Source organism: Macaca mulatta, chromosome 3, assembly GCF_049350105.2.
Source record: "Macaca mulatta isolate MMU2019108-1 chromosome 3, T2T-MMU8v2.0, whole genome shotgun sequence".
Taxonomy (NCBI): domain Eukaryota; kingdom Metazoa; phylum Chordata; class Mammalia; order Primates; family Cercopithecidae; genus Macaca; species Macaca mulatta.
Genome location: NC_133408.1, coordinates 110,350,600 through 110,374,686, shown reverse-complemented (window position 1 = coordinate 110,374,686; position 24,087 = coordinate 110,350,600). Strand labels below are relative to the sequence as shown.

Genomic DNA, 24,087 nt, shown 5'->3' with positions numbered 1-24,087 from the left:
ATACAAGGCTACAATAATCAAAACACCATGGTACTGGTATAAAAACAGACACACAGACCAATAGAACAGAATAGAGAACCCAGAAATAAAGCCATACACCTACAACCAACTGATCTTCAACAAGGTCGACAAAAATAAACAATGGGGAAAGGACCATTCAATAAACAGTGCTGGGAAAACTGGCTAACCACATACAAAAGAATGAAACTGGACTACCTCTCACCATGTATAAAAACTAACTCAAAATGAATTAAAGACCTAAAACTGTAAAAATCCTAGAAGACAACCTACGAAATACGCTTCTGAACACTGGCTTAGGCAAAGAATTTGTAAGTCCTCAAAAGCAAATGCAACAATACCAAAAATTGACAACTGAGACATAATTAAACTAAAGACCTTCTGCACAGCAAAAGAAACTATCAACAGAGTAAACAGACAACCTACTGAATGGGAGAAAACATTTGCAAACTATAAATCTGACAAAGGAATAATATCCAGAATCTGTAAGGAACTTAAGATGAATCGACAAGAAAAAAAAATTTTTTTAATGGGCAAAGGATATGAACAGCCACTTCTCAAAAGACATACAAGCGGCCAACATACTTTTTAAAATGCTCATGACTAATCATTAGAGAAAAGCAAATAAAAACCAAAATGAGGTATCATCTCATGCCAGTCAAAATGACTATTATTAAAAAGTCAAAAAATTACAGATGTTATTATAAAGAAAAGGAAATGTTAATACACTGTTGGAAGGAATGTAAATTAGTTCAGTCCCTGTAGAAAGCAGTTTAGAGATTTCTTAAAGAACTAAAATTGGAATTACCATTAGACCCCACAATCCCATTACTGGGTATTTACCCAAAAGAAAATGAATCTACCAAAAGGTAATCTGCACTCATATGTTTATCACAGTACTATTCACAATAGCAAGGACATGGAATTAACCTAGGTACCCATCAACGGTGGACTGGATAAAGAAAATGTGGTACATATATTACGCAGCCACAAAAGAGAATAAAATCATGTCCTTTGCAGCAACATGGATACAGGTGGAAGCCATTATCCTAAGCAAAATTAACACAAAAACAGAAAACTAAATACCACATTCTCACTTAAAAGTAGGAGCTAAACACTGGGTACACAGACACGAAGATGGGACCAAAAGACACTGGCCACTGCAAAGAGAGGAAGAATGGAGGGGGCCAAGGGTTGAAAAACTACTTATTTGGTACTATGTTCACTATTTGATTGATGGAGTCAATGGAAGTCCAAACCTCAGCAATGCGCAATATACCCATGTAACAAACCTGCATATTTATCCCCTGAACTTAAAATAATTTGAAAAACAAAAATAGTTGGTCCATACACATATAAAAATCAGAAGAGCCATAAATAATAACCTAACTAGTGTTCTCACCACCCTTTTATAAGGTGACAGACTACAGCAAAGTCAAGTAAGAAAAGCCAAAATTCTCCTCAGAAAGCAGCTTCGAATACATTCCAACGTAACTAATGTTGACCTGAGTTACCAGAATTTCATACCATACAGTTCAGTAGAAATAACTGTGGTTAGAAATTCTCAGCCAAATGATGTCACCTACCATAGCCAAAGAAAAATCTTAATAGCATTCCTACAAAGAGTCTGAAACTGTATCTATAAAACAAAACTTAGAAATGTACCCCCAGATGACAATTGATCTAATGTGCAGAGTTGTATAACAAATACCCCTGAGTTTTAGAACAATTGATACTATTCATATCCACCTAAACATCAGATAAGTCAATGAAAGCAATTCAGAAGGAGGAAAGTGAAACAAGCATCATTTAACGTAATTGCTCTTCAGTTTTCATCTTGTACATCTGAAACATCTAAAACACATCTAAAACCATGAATACAAAATATACATTACAAAAATGTATGTCACTCAGTTACTAAAAGTATCCTTTTGGGCTGCACAGGGTGGCTCACACCTGTAATCCCAGCACTTTGGGAGGCCAAGGCAGTAGGATCACTTGAGGCCAGGAGTTCAAAGCCTGCCTAGGCAAAAGTGTAAGACCCCCATCTCTAAATAAATTACTTAAATTAATGAATGAGTAAAGAATAAAATTTTAAAAAGAAAAAAAAAAGGTGTCCTTTTGATGTGGCCTAAATCCCCATGACTCAAAACAGGCTTCATCTATCTGGTGTCATAGCCTCAAAAAGTTACCTTACATTTCACAATTCAAACACAGGTGAAATAAGACAACTATATGCAAAATAGACTAATGTTTAAAAGTATAAAAGTTTTAATCATGATGTATATTTCGCTTAGTAAAAGCACATAGGTTTTAATTACTAGTTAACATGATATACTATAATTATGTGAAAGTCTTGTTTTCACTTAGCATACAATTTTCTTATTTCTACAACAAGCTGTTACCAAATTTACCATTTTACTACTTACCTTATTCTGACCAAAAATATATTTGAGTATTTTTGAGAATGTTTGAATGAACTCTTCATTCAAAAGCAATTTCATAGTTCTCTTGCATAACTAGAGTAGTTCTTAAAGCCTACACATACACTATACTTTTAAAAGCTTTCTTTAATTGTAAAAGAAAAATAAATTTGAAGCGATCTGTGGGTGGTGATGTCTGATGTTCTTATATTTCAAAGTTTAACAGTGAAAAATACAGAAATCAAGTTACGTGCCAAATTAATAAAATGAGTTGCAGTTAACCCATTTATTCTTACAAAAACTTTGAATCAGTGCAGCAATTATAAATTTCCAGTCCCATATACAGTTTATACTTTATGTAAGAGATTTCTTTGTGAATTTCATTTTGATTCTCTATGCGTAAAAATTCTAATGCATAAATAAGAGGAGTTTGCCTACATAATATATAAGGCCCTTTTTCACTCTAAGTCTATACCATTTCTTGTATGTTGAAAAAGTGAAACCTATAGATAGTTGCTCATGAATCTAGAACTGGACAATTTAAAGTGTTCTTGAAAAATATGAAGTATAAACAAATAGTAAAAGGCTTTGCCATCATTTGGTACAGCAGAGTGTACTCAGCCCAGCAGCACAGTGGAGTGAGAATAGCAAATCTTAAGACTTCATCAACCCTTAAGACTTCACAGCCTCCCCCTGCCAGTGTTAGAACAGCCTCCAACCACTATCCAGGAGCCTGTGGGACAACAGACCCAAACTCTGGGGCTCTCCTTAGATCTTGCACAATCAATACAAACCCCTTACCAAAGAGGATACAAGGATAGGACTTTCTATAAAATTCAATTTATCAAGATCCGGACTGACTCCTAAGAACTGTTTACCCAATTCCCAATTACTGTCCACTACAGGACTGCCGGATGCATTCTCTAGACTAATAATGAACCCACTAAGCCTTATTATCCTTGTTCATCACAGAGAGATAAATACATTCAGTTATCAATTCTCTCCTACACTCTTGACCACTGTACTGTTCTTGCTTTTTCCTCCCTTATACAATTCCCCACTGATTCCATCCCTCCTAAAGTTTCCCTCTAGGATCACTCTGTTCCAAAGTCAAAACAAACACTTCTATATCACCGACAACTTCACTATTTTTGCTTCAAGTAAAAGCTGCTTCTCCTGCAGCTCTCTCAAACAAAGGCTGCTTATTCTTTCATTAATCATGTACCCAACTTAAGGATGCAGGGTCATGATCCCAACCATAACTCCCAGCCCATTTCCTGTAAAAACCCCCGTTGTTCCTGTATAATTCCTGCTCATTAGCATTACCTGGGGGAGTAGGGGGATTTTAAAATCCCACTACCCAGCTTACGCCACATACAAATTAAATCAAAATAGTTAGGCTGTGAGCCATTCATCAGAATTTTCAAAGTTCAGGAAAGCTGAGATAAGGGCATTGTCAGTTTGTGAACTTCCCCAGATGACTGCAATATGCAGTTACTTGTGAGAACCACTGATGTATGTACTACTAATAATTTACAAACATTCCTCTCTATCAGGAATGCTGAATAACCTTCAGTTATTTTAACATACATGTGGATAATCCATCAAACATGCTACTTTTAATATCATAAGCATTTCACCTCCACCAACATTCACTACAACTTCACTTTAGACCACACACCCTCATTTACATAACTCACTTCTGTAGTCACTTTCCTATCTATATTGGACTCCATGGTTCACCATTTCAACCATTCTCTAGCAAATATCCTCACTTATCACATTATGTTGGAACTGCCTGTCTACTAATGGAGTAAATAGGTCACACAGGCAGGGAGTGCAGGGTTACAAATACTCATTTCCACTTTTGAAGGAGTCCTCTTCTAGTTTGGCTAATCAGGGAGAATACTCACAACAGGGCAGTGGAAGAGGACACTGCAGAATTTAAAGTTAGTGGGGTCTTAGTTTCTACTACAAAGCACAGCGGTTGTTAATTATTCAGCACTGCTACATGTAAACCCAAGCTCCCACTGCCCTCATGTATATACCACATATCGTAAGTCTCATGAGGGCAGAAACTGTGTATGCTTTGTTCAGTGTTGTTTGTCTGATGCCAAATATAACAACATCTGCCACAGAGTAGGCTCCCAGTAAGTATGTGTTGACTAAGTAAAACAAAAATAGAGTAGAAGTTCTGATTAATCATCTAAACTAATGTTTTCTAAATCAAGATTTTTTTTCTCCAGTGAACATCTTCACCAGTTTATTTTCCTTTCTGATCATTAATTGGCATCAGAACATTTAGGTTCAGCTTGACCTTGGTTTCAGTATCCAGTCAATTTACTGGGTAACTACTATCTTCAGAGCAGAAAGAAAGGGAGAAGATTAGAATACGAAGTGTAGCAATAAACAAAAATTACTGGGGGAAAAAAAAAGATAGAGAAAATTATCAAGGCAGAAAAAGATAATGCAAAACACTACCTTTAAGAGAAATTTCTTAAAATGTAATGAAAAATTATCTCATGTGTGCTTACTCAGGGAAAGGTATGAAAGTAGATATGCAGACTTTTTAAAATGAAAACAGTAAACAATATTTTAACTTTTTTACTTAATACACTTTCACACTGGTTTACTTTTCAAGTAGCATGTAATATTATAAACAAAAACGGCATTGCAAATAATATTTTATTTTTAGATAGCACATACCACTTTCCTACAAAGAACACACCATATGGTTAACTCATTTACATTCAGTTAACACTCATTTAAAATATTTAAGTGAAGACATTACTCCTAACAGTTATTTCTACCATGCAAAAGTCATAAGGCTGTCCCAAAACTTGTACTCCACTACATGAAAAAAACATGAAATATCCTGTTTGAGAAAGCAAAACAAGAAAGTTGGTCCAAATTGTAGTAATAATCAGGAAAAATAACTTAGCATACACAGGATCTTTAAAACAGACTTGCATATAGAAAGTTTTAAAAAGAAAATGAATATGTATTTATATACTGTCAAAGTTTAATTATTTAAATGACAAATAAAACTTTTAAAACCCCTCAATGAGAAAAGATGTAACATTATGAAGGTGGTAGCAATGAGGGCAAACAGACTGCTGCCAAGTGACTCTGTAAAGATGCAGCTGACCAAAAACAGATGATCCTCAAGAATACCATGATTTGAGCTATAATTCCTAGACCTGAGTGCTACTAAAAGAACGGGTCAGCCCAGTAGGGATCTCCAAAGCTAAAACCCAGAGAGAATGTGCTGGGAGAAAAAATAAGAGAAAGCACCCCAATAATCCACGAGATTATAAAGCAAGGAGAAGAAAACAGATCTCATATGCAGGGAGAACAGAGTTGCAAATACTAGTTTCTACTTTTGAGAGTCCTCTTCTAGGAGTTGTGACTAAACAGGAAGAAAACTCACAACAGGGCAGTGGAAGAGGACACTGCAGAATTTAAAGTTACTGGGGTCTTAGTTTCCACCACAAAGTACAGTGGTTGTTAATTATTCAGCACTGCTACAATGTAAACCCAAGCCCCTACTGCCCTCAAATCCTCAATAAAATATTCTATAAATATATACACCATCTAGATATGATAGAATTCACAAAAAATACATTTATTCAAAACTCAATTTGGGGAAAACTATAATGGTTTAACTTCAGCTCTTCTTTTATCTATTTATCTTGTATATATGATATTTGACACCACTAATGAAGCTAACTTTTTAATGCATTATAGAATTTAAATAATTACCTTTTGACACCAAAAGCAACAAAGTAAACATAAATTGGACTATATGAAAATTAGAAAATTCTGTGCTTAAATGATACCATCAAGAAAATCAAAAGCTGTCCCACAAATGGGAGAAAATATTTGCAAATCATGTACCTGATTAATAGACTTCTACTCGGAATATACAAAGAATTCTTAAAACTGAGTAAGAAACATGAATAACCCAATTTAAAAATGGGCACAAGACTTGAATAGATTCTCCAAAGAAGATATACAAATGAAATATGAACATAAACACATGAAAAGGTGCTCTCTAGAGGCAATAGAGAGATGCAAACAGAAACCACTATGAGATGCTATTTGCACTCACCAGGATGACTGTAATCAAGTGTTCTGGAGGATATGGAGAAAACAAAACCTTCCTACATTCCTGGCAGAAATGTAAAATAGTGCAGGCACTTTGAAAAACAGTTTGCAGTTTCTCAAAAGGTTAAAGAATTACTGTATAACCCAGCAATTCCATTCCTAGGTATAGACTCAAAAGAAATGAAAACATATTTCCACTAATGTTCACAGCAGCATTATTTGTAGTGACCAAAAAGCAGAAATAACCCATATGTCCAGCAACTGATGAAAGGATAAGCAAAATGTAGTATATCCATACAATGGAATGTTACTTAGCAATAAAAATAAATTTGAAGTCCTATTACATGATACAACGTGGATGAATCTTAAAAACATGCTAAGTGAAATAAGCCAGTCACAAAGGCCCACATATTGTACAATGCCACTCATATAACATGTTCAAAATAGGCAAAACCAGCCGGGTGCAGTAGCTCACCCCTGTAATCCCAGCACTTTGGGAGGCCAAGGCGGGCGGATCACTTGGGTCCAGCAGTTCGAGACCAGCCTGGCCAACATGGTTGAAACCCTCTCTACTAAAGATAAAAAAATTAGCTGGACATGGTGGTGTGCGCCTGGAATTCCTGCTACTCAGGAGGCTAAGGCAGGAAAATCACTTGAACCCAGGAGGCAGAGGTTTCAGTGAGCCAATATCATGCCACTGCACTGCAGCCTGAGCAAAAAAGTGAGAGTCTATCTCAAAAAAAATATGCAAAACCATAAAGATGGATTAGTGATAGCCTGCTGTGTGAAGGAGAAAGAAGTGGGGAGTAATGGCTTAAGAGGGAGGAGTTTTCAGTTTGGAGTAATGAGGTACTTCAACTTACTTTGATGACAGATGCCCAACTCTGTGAATATAGCAGAAGCCATTGATTTGAATGCTTTAATTAGGTAAATTGTATGGTATGTGAATTGTATCTTAATAAAGCTGCTTTTCAGATTACAACTAAACAACCCAGAGAAGTAAAATAAATAAGCAGAATAGGCTAAAGGACAGACATACAGATCAAGGGAACAAAACAGATTCAAGATAAAACAAAATAAAAACAATTCTAAAAATAAGTATTTTAAAATACAAGATACCACCTCTAGTGCAGTGGTTCTCAGCCAAGGGCAATTTTGCCCCCCATGAGACATCTGACAATGTATGGAGAAAGAATGTATTATCACACCTTGTTAAGGAAGGCACTATCACAGACCAGGCCAGGGATGTTGCCAAGCATCCTACAATGCACAGGATAATCTCTCACAACAATGAAGAGGACGAAGAAGGGGAAAAACAGGAGGAGGAGAAAAAAGAGGAGAAGAGGAAAAAGAGGAAAAGGAGAAAAAGATAAGAAAGTGGAGGAGGAATAAAGGTATTCTATATTAAAGAGACAAATCAATCACATTACTCAATTAGAATCTGGTTCTAACTGGGAAAATTTGAACATACCAAGTATTAGATTATAATCGGGAATTGTTGGTAATTTTACTAGGTGTAACAATAATGTTGTGGTTATATGTATTTTTTAAATTCTTATGCCTGGGAGATTCAGGAGAGCATTTTAAAAAGTGGCATAATATCAGCAATTTACCTTAAAATAGTTGAGTATAATAACAACAAAAGTAACAGAGAAAGTTAGGGCGTGTCCATAGAGGCAAGGTAATAGAAGATAAACACGAAGAAAGTAGAGAGAAAGCAAATATGACAGTTTTAACAAATCTAGGTAATTGTATGATGGGTGCTAGTGACAGTATTTTTTTTTTCAGGGTTTCTGTGTGTTTGAAAGTGTGCTATATAAAAAATTAATTTAAATTAGGAATACTTTTCCCCTACAAAACACATCACAAAAACACTAACAATATGTAGAAAACTGCTTGGAAATTCTGGCTTAAAAAAAGGTAAATTGTTGTGTTACCTAGGTCTGGGACAGCTCATTTTTAGAAAGGCAAAATCTATAGAAAAAGATTAACATATTTGAAAACATAAAATTTTGTCTTAGTAACAAAACAAAATCACAAAGTATACATATACTTGTAAAAATACATGCACCATATGCAGCAAAGTATTATAATCCATGAGTAAACAGATGTTTATAAATCATTAAGAAATAGACTGCTACTCCACAGCCAGCACGGTGGCTCACACCTGTAAATCCATCACTTTGGGAGGCTGAGGTGGATGGATTGCTTTGAGCTCAGGAGTTCGAGATCAGCCTGAGCAACATGAGGAAACCCCATTTCTACAAAAATATAAAAATCAGCTGGGCATGGTGGCACGTGCCTGTAGTCCCAGCTACTTGGGGGGCTGAGGCAGGAGGATCGCTTGAGCCTAGGAGGTCAAGGCTGCAGTGAGCCATGTTCGTGCTACTGTACTCTGGCATGGACGACAAAGTGAGACCCCGTCTCAAAAAAAGAAAAAGGAATAGACTACTACTCCAAAGAAAAACAGGATATGAACAGCAATTCAAAACAGGAAATATAAAAGGCTAATAAGCATATGAAAAGATTATCTACCCTACCAGCAATCAAAGAAATCCAAAATTTTAAAGCAAGAATGTAACTTTTCACCTATGTAATAAACAAAGATAAAAAGTTATAAGTCAAATTTGTTTGTTTTAATAAGCTAAACATTTCTGTTTTAATAAGCTAAACATAAGATTAAACAATATAAACTATGCTCTTGGCATTTATTTTGACATATCTATATACATATATATACACACACACATATATTGTGTGTATATGTATATTAGAAACAGTGTCTCACTCTGTTGCCCAGGCTAGAGTGCAGTGATGTGATCACAGCTCACTGCAGCATCCAACTCCTGGACTCCAGCAATCCTCCCACCTCAGCCTCCTGAGCAGCTGGGACTACAGGCACACACCACCATGCCTGGCTAATTTTTTAATTTTTTGGTCTCCCAAACTGCCCAGGCTGGTCTAGAACTCATGGGCTCCAAGCTATCCTCTCACCTCAGCCTCCTGAAATACTGGGATTACAGGCATGAACCACAGCACCCAGCCAGAAATTAAAATATTCTTGACTGTCCAGGTTTCTCAATAATTTTCCTATTCCATAAATACTCTGTTCTCTTTAGACTGCCTGTCCTTATGACACTAAACTAAAGTAAAATGTATTATTTTGACATAATACAACACTACACTTTGCATTTCTAACCCAACCTTCTGTCTACCTCCTAAGCACTCTGTTTGGGCCACATTATAGTACTTAAAATCCTCAAGCATCAAGACCATTTCTGTCATTACCTCATACTAAAAATAAGCTCAGTTACATGGAAATTCACCTTCAATTCCTTTAACTGAATTAGAACAAATTTAGCTTATCTATCAGAAGATTTCCACTCACAAAGTGTTCCTCCACTAAATAAAGTACACAAAACTTTTATCACAGCAGTTCCCTGGTACAAAGGCAAGATAAAACAGGCCATATTCACAAATGTCCCCCAATCCTTCTATCGTTCATACAGGACAATAACAATACAAGAATAAAAGTCCTAGTATTTACAAGTCTTGATTTCTGCTTTTCTCCATAATATAGACTCCAAGGGGAAATCAAAGCAACACAAGCCTATCACAGCAGAGAAAGCTAGATCCTCAGTGCATGGTATTAACATTTCATTTCTTTCTTACGAAAAGGAGCACCCTCTAAAACAACAATAGGAGCTATCATTTATTAAGAGCTTACTTGGCCAGGCACAGTAGCACATGGACGTAGTCCCAGCTACTTGGAGTCCCAGCTACTCAGCTACTTGGACTGAAGCAGGAGGGTTACCTGAGCCCAGGAGTTTGATGCCAGCCTGGGCAACACAGCAAGACCCCATCTCTAAAAAAAAAATAATATATTAAGAGCTTACTGCTGGCTAGGATTTGCTAGCCACTTGAACTATATCTAGTTCTCACAATTCTATGACATAAGTTATATTAACTATTCTACAGATTTAAGAAATAACAGCTAAGTGACAAAACTGGAGCATGAACTGAGCTTTGGCTTAAAACCCAAGTGTGTTCTTGAACCATTACTTTACACTGACTCTCAAGGTTTTTTAAAAGGGAGGATGGGCAAAATTCTGCACATAATATCTAAATAATCAAACAAAACTGATTTATTTAGATTCAAAAAATTCAATTTTTCTAAAATTTTGACAGAACTAACCTGTCACTAACATCTTAAAGTCCTTGATGCTTTTTAGGAATCCGATGTAGATTTTGTAGGTGTTAAGATAACTTTCAGGGTATGTTCTAGAGTTAGTAACAACTCAAGATCAGAACAATGACTCTGACCCTGAAAACACTAAAAGATTCTTTTAACTGACAATAAAAAGTAAGATTTATAGTATTCATTTAACTCAGAGATGATGTCTTTTCAATCAAGATAAATTCAGATAAGAGGTATACAAGGAAACTGTACTGGGCTCTACTGTTCATGAAAAAAGTATATAAACCATTCTATTTGTTCCCCTTTTAAATTAAGAATAAAAAGTATTTTTTAAACCCATAAATAAAGTATAACATACAAATAGAAGTTACATTTTCTATTTGGGCTTTTTTAATCTATTTGAGAAGGAGTAGAAAGATTAAAGGCCAGGGAATAAACCCTGAGAGAGCATGCTGGCAGGTCTGTAGACACAGAGAAGAATAATGAAGACAGAAAGGAGAAAAAACAAATCAACAAATACACAAAAGATCAGTGACAAGAAAGAAAAGATGGAAAGCATAGAGTATAACTATATAAAGGAACAGAGACAGATAATAGATTCACCCCCAAAGGACCTTAATGGCATAATCTCCAACTAAGTAAAATGTTACTGTAACAGGCGGAACACCCCACTCCTTAAGTATAATAGTTTAATCTATTATTATATGAACAAGATCAGCAGCTGCTGCATAAAGGGACTGAAATTATGTATATGCTTAATATCTACAATTTAAATTTACATCAGTACAAATTTTATCTGTAATACCTTAGCCCTAAGTCTCTTTACCTACTGCACAGTACTATTAACACCACTCAAGTCAACTACATATTTTTTAAAAAAAGATTTTTAACATTCCTCACCTTTCTGCTCTAAGACAATTCAATAGAAGAGATTATATAAATTGAGAGCCACTTTACATAAAACTTCATCAAACTGACAAGAACCATAGTACTTCTCATGTCAGAAAACTACAATAATAGCATTTCAAAAGCATAATATGCAAGTGTACTACAATCTTTCCTTTTCATTTCATCTATAGTAAAAGTTTTAGTTTCCAGAAGGAACATATTGGTTAGCCAAAAATTCTGGTTATGATCAATTCGTATTACACAGGTGTCATCCCTTTTGATTTCCTTCTGAAATTCAGTCTAAATCTCGCTCTTAGTATTCACTTTGGAAATGCAATATGTAAATTGAAAAGTTAGTAAAAACTGAGATAGAAAGTAAGGAAAGAATTAGATCATCTGGGTCACAGAGGATTACTCTGACATTTTAAGACTACCTCAATCAAAGAACACTAAAACAGCTTCAAACATTAAATTCTAAGTTTTGAAAATAAACCACTTGCTATTTATATCAGAGGAAATAAGAATAATGCCTCAGATTTATTGTTACTGTAGAAAACATTGCACAGTACCTGTGTTACTTCACTTAATAGTTGCAACAAACATATGAGGTCAGTACCATTAATTTATAAGTCACATATACGAGAAGAAAGCTGAGGCTCAGAAACGTTAGTAAACTTTCCAAGGTCAAAATGCTCGGAATCGAGAAAACTTAGATTCAAATCCAAATAATCTGACAACAGCCATCACTCTTAACCAAAAGGATACATTTTTATTCAGAAATTAAGAATACTTGGTTTGGGATTAGAGGAGATATAGACACATATATAAAAAGATGATTAACACTGAGTCCTAGTATAAAGATAATCTAACTTTCATCGTCACATAAATTTTGTGTTAGTGCCTATTATATGACTGAATATTCTGAGCTACTGACATTAATTTCAGGAGTTTTAGATTCATAAAATACATTTTTAATAAACCATAAAACACTCTCAAGTCTATTTGGGTTTTCTAAAACCTTTATGTAACCAATACTCACTATTTGTAAAGTATATTATTTCAGTTTCTTTTCCTGTATCTTTGTGGTGTTCTGCCCTTCAACCCCTGGGCCACAGAGCACTACAGGTCCATGGCCCATTAGGAATCAGGCCGCACAGAAGGTGGTGAGTGGCGGGGAGTGGGCTTTTCCGCCTTAGCTCAGCCTCCTGTCAGATAAGCTGGGACATTAGATTCTCACAGGAGCACAACCCCGATTGTGAATTGCACATGCAAGGATGTAGGTTGCACACCTTATGAGAATCTCATGCCTGATGATCTGAGGTGGAACAGTTTCATCCTGAAACCATTCCCCACAACAGCCGTCCGTGGAAAAACTGTCTTCCACAAAACTGGTCCCTGGTGCCAAAAAGGTTGGAGACTATCATTGTAGCCCATTCATTTTACTCTCCTGACTCCCACCAGGATTAAGACTATTGCAATACTTTTAAGTGTTGAGCAGTTAGGTACTGTACAAGAAAAAGATCAGATGTTAGTAACTAACACCAGATGTAAAATAGCTGATTATATTGATAGTTGCATCTGATTAAATGCCAATTGTGTTTCTAAGCTGAGAAAAATTCTGAGAAAAGAAGCTATCTCAAACTCAGGAAGAGAATAAATTGCAAAATACAATATTACAGCTTGGAGAAACACTGGATAACACAATACTGTATCTTAAAGTCAGACCATTATTTCCTAATATTTTCATAATAACAGAAATAAGGTGAAATTTTATTTCACATTTAACTCTTCCACTAAAATTGTACAACTTCAGTTTTATAATTTCCAAACTTCACATGACAATGAATCCAAAGGCCATTATCCACAACTCTAGCCCAAAAATAAAAGAACTCACAAAACAAAGAATCACAACTCTTTCCTATGCTAAGCCAGTCAGGCTAAAAACAGCCCCAAGTTTCAGGTACAAAACCAATTCAGGTTTAAATGGAATAAGAACCATGGATTCTCCAACAATGCACGGCTAAGGTCAAGAGCAAAGCTGGATTCACCTTAGGGTCTTCACAGATGCATCAGAATAAAATGACCCTTACGAAATCAGAGAAAACAGTGCAATAAGTCAACAATGGTGAAGTATTCCTGTTGATATACATGATCCTCTCATAAGTATATTTATAGATCATTATTCTACTTTAACAGTGGAACAGAGCAGAATCATCTTAATGAACTTTTCTGGTATATACTATTTCTGAATATACAATGGAATTATAAATGGGCAAAAGACATAACAGTACTCTGTCTCCAACATTGAACAGAGAGGCATTTTAGTCAAGAGTCTGTGGTAGCAGCTGCCCTCCTTAAAAATGGACCCCCAAAATTTCCAACTTTGAAACCATAGCCAAATTTTTACTGATACTTACAAAACTTTCAAGATAGCATTAAAGGTCATACAAACTGAAACACTCTAACAAAGTGCCATGGAAATCAGCATTATTGTACTATTATAAACAAAGCTTTCTTTAAATGCATCTAGCGTAGGAATTAAATTTTAAGTAATATTAATGAAATTATAATATCAAGTAGTAAGAGATACAAAATAAAATCCAATTCCTTCTTGCATTTATAACTGGTTATATCAAAATAACAACCTAATCAGATCTTTCCCTCTAGGAAAAATTAAGACAGAATTACATTCCTAACTAAAAGCCTCACATTCAACTTTTTTTTTTTGTCCCATTGCTCTTAAACACAATATTCAACCAATGTGCTTACTATAAAAAATGTCTGGGCCGGGCGCGGTGGCTCAAGCTTGTAATCTCAGCACTTTGGGAGGCCGAGACGGGTGGATCACAAGGTCAGGAGATCGAGACCATCCTGGCTAACACAGTGAAATCCCATCTCTACTAAAAAATACAAAAAACTAGCCGGGCGAGGTGGCAGGCGCCTGTAGTCCCAGCTACTCGGGAGGATGAGGCAGGAGAATGGCGTAAACCCCGGAGGCAGAGCTTGCAGTGAGCTGAGATCTGGCCACAGCACTCCAGCCTGGGCGACAGAGCGAGACTCTGTCTCAAAAAAAAAAAATGTCTAATTAACGTAGATAGTAACCAATCCTTTAAGGGTAATTAATGTGATAGTTTAAATTTATCATTGACAATTTCATCTCAGTAATTTTTCACTTTGATCTTAATTTTTCTTGAGGAAATACTCAACATTCATTCATTCAACAGATATTTAGTGAGGTCTACTAAGTATCAAGCTCTATTCTGGGCTCTGGGAGTTACAATATGAGGCCCATCCTCAGGAGTTTACTCTATTAAAACATGTAACGAGCAAATAAATATATACATAACACATGGAGGTGGGAACTGCAGGATCAAGTATTACTTTCACCAGGTTGACTATTCAGTTGCAAGAAATCCACTTCAGAGCTGCTGTCTCATCCAAACTAGCAGATTTACCAGGAGTTGTAAAGCTAACCCAAGTCATAGTTATCTTTTAATTATATTCTCCAATCTTTTCCCCTCTTAACTTTTCACCCTTTAGTGGTTATCATTTTATTCTGACACAAGACCTCAAGGCTCCCACTTTGATGGCCAAAGTGGTACAACGCTAAATTTAGCGCTGATAGTGATTTCTGAGGACAGGTTTCCCAACTGACTCATCATTTCAACACCAGAACTTATTAGCATGTGCCTAGTATAAAGTAGGCATATTCTTGTTTGGTGAAGAAATTAATCAATAAAAATCAATCTCCAGCACAAGTTATAACCAAAGGCTTATAAACATTACCCTTAATAACAGCTTTTCCTTTTAAGGATTTACCAAGTGTGATTAAAAATAAAAGATTTCTCTTCCCACAAATGTTTGGGAATATGTACAGACAAATGACTGGTAACCCTCAAATAAATCATCTTTTTCAAAACATTTAGAACTCTGCTTTAAGGAGGCAGGGCACAGTGGCTCACGTCTGTAATCCCAGCACTGTGGAAGGCCAAGGAGGGTGGAACACAAGGTCAGGATGTGGAGACCATCCTGGCTAACCTGGCGAAATCCCGTCTCTGCTAAAAATACAAAAAAATTAGCCGGGCGCACTGGCACGTGCCTATAGTCCCAGCTGGTCAGGAGGCTGAGGCAAGAAAATCGCTTGAACCTGTGAGGCAGAGGTTGCAGTAAGCTGAGCTTGTGCCACTGCACTCCAGTCTGGGTGACAGAGCAAGACTCTGTCTTAAAAAAAAAAAAAAAAAAAGAACTTGCTTTAAGGCATTCATTGAAATCAGTTTATCAACCTTACTAATTTAATTTGTAAGATATGCTCTCAGTCCACTTTTTTCTTTCACTTCTTTTAGTCTATTCCCTGTCTCCGCTGTAACTACACCACTAGCCAGGGGACTCCCCTGCTAATTTCCCGTCAGGACCCACCCACCTATCCACCAAGAAAATAGTAATAAATAAAACTACATGAAGCCTAGGATTAAAATTCATTAGTACAAGGAATATACAGGGGAAAAAAAAAAAAAAACCCGATGTATTAACTACTAACATTTGTATAATAACTGACAATTTGCAAAGTTATACCCTCCATCATCTTATATGATCTTCATAACAATGTGAGAACAGCGAGAAAGGTGCTATTACCCCAATTTTACACAGAAGAAAACTAAAGCTTAGAAAGTTCAAACTACTTCCTTAACATCCCATCAAAAATAAGTGGTAAAGTTGAGACTCATCCCTTACAGTGCTTAACATATAGGTTTGTGTGTTGCCGTATGTATAATTTGTTGAGAGACATAGTATTTACCACTATAACTCCAGCCTATTTATTCATTTAATTCCAAATACCTTTAAAATGTTAAACAGTTTAAGAGCTATCTGCTTGCTTCTATGTTTCCTCTCCTTACACATATTTAAGGCACTGTAACATCAAAATTAAACCTAACTCTGAAATAGAAAGTCAATTCCAGATTACAATCAATTGAGGAGGCACTTCTTGGTCTATTAAACCACAAAACTTCAAAGCACAGTTTAAAAAGCCATAATCTGAGAACCTCACTCAGGGAAAGCTGTAAAGTCATCATGGTGGAATATTTTAGATGTCAACTTGACTATATTAAGGAATACCTACAAACCTGGTAAAGTGTTCCTTTGGGTGCGACTGTGAGGATGTTTCCAGAGGAGACTGAGATTAGCATGTAAGTCTGAGTGGACTACCTGGAGGTCTGCCTTCCACGTGGGCAGGCACCACCCAATCTTCTGGGGGCCCAGAGATAACAAAAACGGAAAGATGTATATCTACCGGAGCTGGAATACACTTTTCCACTTCAGAACTGGGGAGAAACTGTAAACCATACATGTGATAAGGGGTTAACAGACTAAATATAAAAGGAACTGAATTCAATTTCAAGAAAATAACCCATTTTTAAAATGGGCAAAGGGCATCAACAGACATGTCTCAAAAGAAGACATACATCTGGCCAACAAATACATGAAAAACTGCTCAGCATCACTAACCATTAGGAAAATGCAAATTAAAACCACAATGAGATATCACCTCACACCTGTTAGAATGGCTATAATCAAAAAGATGAGAGGTAAGTGATGCCATGGATGTGAAGAAAAGGGGATTCTTGTACACTGTAGGTAGAAATGTACAGTAGTACAAGCATTATGAACAATGGTATGTAGGTTCCTCAAAAACCTAAAAATTGAACTACCATACAATCTCACTCCTGGGTATATTTTCAAAAAATGGAACACAGTATGTTGAAAGGATATCTGCACTCCCAGGCCCACTGCAGCATCAGTCACAAAATCCAAGATACAGAATCAACCTAAGCATCCATCAATGGATAAACAGATGAAGAGAAGGTGCTAGATACAATGGAATACTAATTGAGCTTAAAAGAGAAGGAAATTCTGTCACTTGCTACAACATGAATGAACATGGAGGACATCATGCTAAGTGAAAAAAGCCAAGCATGGGAAGACAAACACCACATGATCTCACTTGTACATGGAATCTTAAAAAGTCAAACTCACAGAAGCAGACAGCAGAATGACAGATACCAGAGCCTGGAGAAGAGGGAGCAATGGGGATATACTGTTCAAAGAGTACCAAGTTTCAGACAGATAGAAGGAAGAAATTTTTAGATTAAACAACTGTCAATAATCATGTATTATATATTTTAAATAACTAAATTTCAATTGTCTCACCACAGAAAATAATCAAGGTGATATGTTATTCAGCTGTACTTAATAATTCCACACTGTGCACACATTTCAAAATATCACCCTGTACCCCATAAATGTATAAAAATATGACTGTCAATTAAAATAATATTAAAACAGAAAAAATTCTTTAAGAATGTTTATCAATATTCTTCTTGGTTTGTCAAAAGATGCCAAGTAAGGCTGTGTGTAGAGGGGCAAGCCAAACTCATTTTAGACACTGATGTCTTGCCACTCCCATTATAAAATCCCTTTCCTACCTCTTAACACCCTCTGAATGCCAGTGGACCTATGGTCTTCTTGATTTGGTTAGTAGCTCTTGCAATGTCATTAATAATTAAAGAAATAGCTTATATAGCTTAAGGATTAATCTACCCCAAGAGCATTTCTATTACAAATATATTAATCAACAAAACCAAGTCACAATATTTTACTAAGCACTTACGGGCAAGACAGCTGTGTGTGAGTGTGGATGTATGTGCATGTGTGTGTTCAAAAGGACTCCTGGATGTTCAGGGAGCCTTTCTTGACACATAACTCATCACTCAGGCTTTCCCTAAGTGAAATACAGGAAAGTATATTCATCTCCATGGTTAAATGACTTTGCAATATGCTGTAAATTCTATCATCTTCTTTGAAAATAAATCAGCTATCAAAAGCTATGGGAAGTCCTCCAGAGAAGAAACCTGTTAACTTTCTTTAGGCAAATATCCTCCAAATTTATTTCAACTACAAAACCTTTTACTTCTTTAACAATTACTAACCTAGAACCTATCAAAGTGTTGCAGTTTATGCCTTTTCCCATTTGTATCAGATCTGTTAACTCTGAGAATCAGTGTTAATATTGAAAATTCAACAAATCTGGATGGAAGTAACAATACAAATAGAAACTATTATTACTTAATAGTCACTTAATGATCCACATTTACAAACAACTAACAACTTTAAATAACTACACTTTTTATTATTTTTTAAAACACAGGACAAGTGACAACAGGTTGATAACTGGTTTTTATGCAAAAACAACCTCCAAAGTATGCCACAACACTGGAAAGTATTCAGCACATTTTCCCACATTTCTTACCTTTAGTTTTCTGTAATAATAAATGCTCAGAATTATAATCCTAATTGCTCCTGAATTATCAAGAAAAGTTTCAAAGTGTGTTTAATGAAAATTCACTGATAAATATTTCATTATCTTCTAATGTTGTAAAAACTCAAATTAATTAAAACAAATTATCAGGTAAACAAACATCCCATGCCCTAATTTTGATATATGAAGTTTACGTTAGGAAAAAAAAGATAAGAAAAGAAGAGATAGAGGGAGAGTGGAGTGAGTATTAAATAAATTTCATATACACTATAACAAATTTTTTGCCAAGTATAGTAGGAGTCACATTAGGAGTAGGAAGTCCTAACAGGAGCAAGGACAACAGAAGGAGAAAAAAATCTAACATTAAAAAAAAATAATAAAATCTAGCTAGACATTACATACAGCTCATCCCTGTATGTAAAATGCAAAAATAAATAAATAAATAAATATGACTAGCAAGTTTTCTAAATAATTCCATTGTATTTAGGACAAAATAATACAAATTGAAGCCAAAAAGTTAACATTGAGAACTATATGGGGGCTATACTTTCAATTTACATTAATCTATCATATTTCATAGGTTCAAAGTTCAATGTACATATTAGTTTGCTCAACTGAGTGATTTTCCATTTTAGCTTAACTTAAAATAGTCCTTAGTTGATCACTTGTGTGGCTTCTCATTTCTGAAAGGTTTCAATTAGAGATATATTTTTGGCCTGGCGCGGTGGCTCACGCCTGTAACCCACTTGCTTGGGAGGCTGAGGCACGAGAATAGCTTGAATCTGGGAGGTGCAGGTTGCAGTGAGCCAAGATCGCGCCATGGCACTCCAGCCTGGGCAACAGAGTAAGATAAAAAACAAAGATATATTTCGACAAAACGCAAAACTGAAAAGTTTCATATGAACATTTATCATTACTATTCTCATTATGTATCTGTACTTAGTATCCTCACCTTGGTTAAAAAAAAAACTAAAAATAGTATGCTGATTTTATCAGCTACAAAGAAAATTAATGATGCATTCCACACTGAGTCACAAAACGCACACAATGTGGAATAAGAGGACCTAAATGTGATTTCTGTCTCCTCCACTCTTTATACAACTTTAAGCAAGCTCCTTTAACTTTCTCAACCTGTTTTAACATTGGTTAATGGGGCTATCACCTACCTCAGTGTTGAGATGTAAAGAATCCAATCACATAGTACAATTCACCACTTTCTGAGCACAGTAAATGAGCATGACTAATATAAAGACAAGAGAATCTTTCATAGCACAGCTCATCACTACACATTTTGAGACCTAACATGAATTAAAGCACATCTCCTAAAATCTGCTGATCTAAATCAGCAATGTCTACCAGAAGCAATAAAAAGGAAGTCTCACACTAATTTTTTAGTAACCAATTTTGAGTGAAATTTTATACCTAAAATATCTCAAAATAATACTAGTTTACAAGGCTTAGAAGCCTTGTTTAAAAAATGAAAAGGAAAAAAAGCTAAAGTAAAGCAGAAAGTTTTTTTCAAGTAACCATTTTCAGTTTACTCACAATATTCAGACAAGGAAGTACAACAGCATGTTTTCAAATCTGTCAAGAGAGCTGAAAACTACTTGAGAGGCAACCGAGCAAAATGGTCATAGCTCTCTACTGAGAGGAGATGAGATTCCAGTTTCAACTGTCACTAATATTTAATAATTGACCTTGCACAAGAGTCTCTGTGCTTCAGTTTCCTAATCTATAAACGACTACTGAAAACTATAGAGAAGACTTTAGTACAATTTAATCTGGGCCTTACTTTGGCGAGGCAATCTAGAAAAGGTAATAGAATGGGCTAGGTAGCAACTGCCAAGGTTGGAATCCTGGTTCTGTCACTTATAAGCTGCGCAGTTTTCCCACAAAAAGCACTAAAGTACAGTTTACTTAATACTATCATTGATTTACCGTTTAAAATATTTCCCTAAAACACAAAATTGCATTAAAATACAGAAGCTGAGAAAGTTCCATCTTTCCAAATCATTTTACTGGCAGACACAGAAGTAGTTCATTAGAAAATATTAAAACTCTAAAACATGTTAACATAAGCCAAGTTTAATCAAAAGATTATATCACATAATATTACACATTAGAGACAACACTAAACACTTATTATAAGGTTAACTGTTCCCATCAAAATATCACACTTAAGGTAAAAATGAAACTTCTGCTACTTACAGGTTTTTTTCTAATCTATTACTGCTAATCACAACACAAACTTACGATATAACCATAATCCCCAAGAATAAAATTAACTCCAAGAACGATAAATCTGTAGAATTTAAAAATATAAAGTGAACTTCAAACAACTAAAAATACGTTCTGTAGAAGTTACAATCAACCAATAAGTATTTATCATATGCCAGGCTCTATGTTTAGATTAAGTACAAACAGCAAAGTATAAAGTTCCTCAAAGTTAGTCAAGTTCCAAGGACTTGAAATTTCAGGCAAGTACGTGCTTTATCATCACTTTTCACAAAATAAAAGCCACTCACCTACAAATGTTTGCATTTCCTTTTTGGACCATGTAGGAATACTTCCCACTGCCCACTAAAATTGTTTCCTATTCTCAGTTCAGCCCATAAAAATGCCCAATCCAGTCAGTTCCTCACGTCAGGATCCTCACAGTACTTAAAGTGAACGGCTTCGAAAAAGGTATTTCATCAAATCACAAGGTTCAGTATTTTATGTTCAGTGACACCTACACCTGCAGATGCTACAACACATAACTGGGCTAACCTGGATCAAGTACCTAGTTGCACCAATTTATTTCTTCCCCTTAAAGTGTTGGTAGCAAAGGCAAACTCTACTTCTTCAAAAAGTCGGCTTTTTGCAATGCCCATTAGGCACAGAAAAGGGAAATTGATTGGTTCGTCATAGTTGCCCTACTTCCATTTCAGGTCCAAGTAAAAAAACTATTCCATAGAGAGTAAAAGGGGGCCACACGCAAATCAAGGAAGCAGAGGCTAAACTGAACTTTGTGATGACCACCATTTAAGCGAAAGGTGATGGGTGTGGGGGAGGGGATGACACAACTGAGCCATACAAGTGCAGCTTGAGATAAAAAGTCCACTTCATGAAGCAGTCAAAGTAGGCGGTGGGAAACAAACCGGGTCGGGCCGAGCAACAACCCCAGGTTGCTGACCGAGCTCGGAGGCGGAGGGCCCTGGAGCTCAGGGACCGGAGAAAGGAGACCTCGGGCAAACCACAGGATAACAAGAACCAGCAGTAATGTGGAAAGGCCAACGCTCCCACAGAGTAGCGTATAAGGGGACAGAAAAAGGGAGCGATGAGTTAGAAGGGAGTGACAGCAGGAGGGAGACCAGTGCCGGGGCGAGTGGCAAGTGGCAACTGCGAAAGGCGAGGCACGGGCAGCCGGAGGTGGTGGGACTCTGTTGAGTCAGCACAGCTCCTACTCTGGGGGCACTTGTAGGATCCCCGCCGCTCCTGGGCCCTGGAGCCCGCAGCGAAGGGTCAGGCCCACCTTCCGGAGAGATGATGTTCTCTGACGGGCTGGCGCCGGCCCCTTCCCCATTTTACAGGTAAACACTGGCCACCGTCGCCGCTTACCTCAGTTAGCATTATTACACCCCGGGGAAGTGAGGTCCTCCCTAGCCTCGCCTCATGGCAACAGCCGTAGCAGCAGCGAAAACTGCTCGGGCCGCTGCCAACGGCGGCAACTGCTCCTTCAGTCCTCTCCCGGGCGGCGGCTTTACTCGGCTTCGCTGGCTTCCCCCCGGCCCGGTCGCTTGCGACGGACGCGCCGCCATCTTGGAAGAGCGACGTCCGCGTCTCGCTGCAACGTGCGCTCCCATTGGCAGGCGCAGGGGCTGCCGGCGTCTCGTGACCGTCTCCATAGCGCTGGCGCGCGGAAAAGCGGAGGCGGGCGCTCGGCAGTCGACTTGGAGTTGATAGTCGGCTTGGCGGTGGCTTGGAGGACCCCGGGACAGGGTGCCTGGGCCAACTTGGGACCACTGGGAGTGCAGAGGGGCCCCAGCGCCCTAAACTCCTGGGAACACACGTGCGCGCCCTTGGGGCCGGCGCATCCTCCGCCGCCCACTAGCGTTGGCTGGCCCTGGGGAGGGGAGAGAATGCGAGAGGCCGACACTTCCGACTGATGGCCCTGCTGCTAGTCTCGGGGACAAAGCGACAGATTTCCTGTAGAAAAACTTCCCTCTCGCGTCTCCCTGGCCCCGCGGCGACCGAAGAGTTGGGGTTCTGCTTTCTTCTGGGATTTACGTGTTTCTTGAAACAGCTCCCTACGCGACCCTTTTCTCTTAAACTTTGACAGGAACTTTCCTTTGTCCCTACCAATCCTCAGTGAGTTCTTTACAGGGGTCCGAGACAGGTTGTAGATATGATACGGCTTATCGGCTTTACCCCGATCCTAGCAGAGTTAGGACTGTCGCTGATGTGATTGGCCAGCACCTGCCTAACAATGAAGGTTTAGTTATGCTACAAGTAAGACGCCTCTAAAAAAATGTAAAACAGGCTTTACGTTTTACCTGCTATCTCCACAGGTTTACTGGTTTCTTAATACAATATGCTTGTATATCAAGGTGAGCAAATTTCAGCAAATGTCGTAAATAGTCCCAACTTAAATGGAATTGAACTCTAGAAGTCAATGTGCATAGAAGTCCCTGAGACTGACGCCATTCTAGATCTACCACTAGATGGTTTGCGATGTACGGAATTAAAGGCAGTCACTTCTACCTGAATTGTGATGAAAGTAGTTTACCTGAACATGCTGGGAAAGTGTGCTACCCTGTTTTATATTAGAAACCAGTTTCCAAATAAATTGAAAAGTACATTTTCAGATTTGACATTAAAAACACCTCCATGTCATTCTTACAAGAGGTACAAAAGCTTTTTAGAAAACTAAAGCCAGGAGTTTCTTCCCTTTTACCAGAATCGTTTCCCTCCATTTAACAGTACTATTGTGCTAAATGAAATTTACTTAATACATTACTCTTATATTCTCAAAACAATAAGGGCATTACAAACCTTGTATTATCTCTATTGTGTCAAGGAAACAAAACAGTTCGTTTAAGCAGTCATGCAAAAAATTCAAGAAAAACTGATTTTGCTCAATTCAACTAATTGAAGCA

The 24,087-nt window shown here is 37.1% G+C and overlaps 1 protein-coding gene across 19 annotated transcripts in view; it reads right to left on the bottom strand.

Annotated features, from left to right (window-relative positions):
• Window positions 1–22,760, bottom strand: part of SNX13 (sorting nexin 13) — a 177,517-nt gene extending 154,757 nt beyond the window's left edge. For 18 of the 19 annotated variants that reach the window (XM_077998037.1, XM_077998040.1, XM_077998038.1 and 15 more), the window contains exon 1: window positions 22,550–22,760. In XM_077998037.1, coding sequence (XP_077854163.1) covers window positions 22,550–22,561 — 12 coding nt within the window. In that variant the 5' untranslated portion in view covers window positions 22,562–22,760. Of the gene's footprint in view, window positions 1–16,676; window positions 16,692–22,549 lie in introns of all 19 variants that reach the window. The other variant, XM_077998049.1, reaches the window with a different exon arrangement.
• Window positions 22,761–24,087: the final 1,327 nt, after the last annotated feature.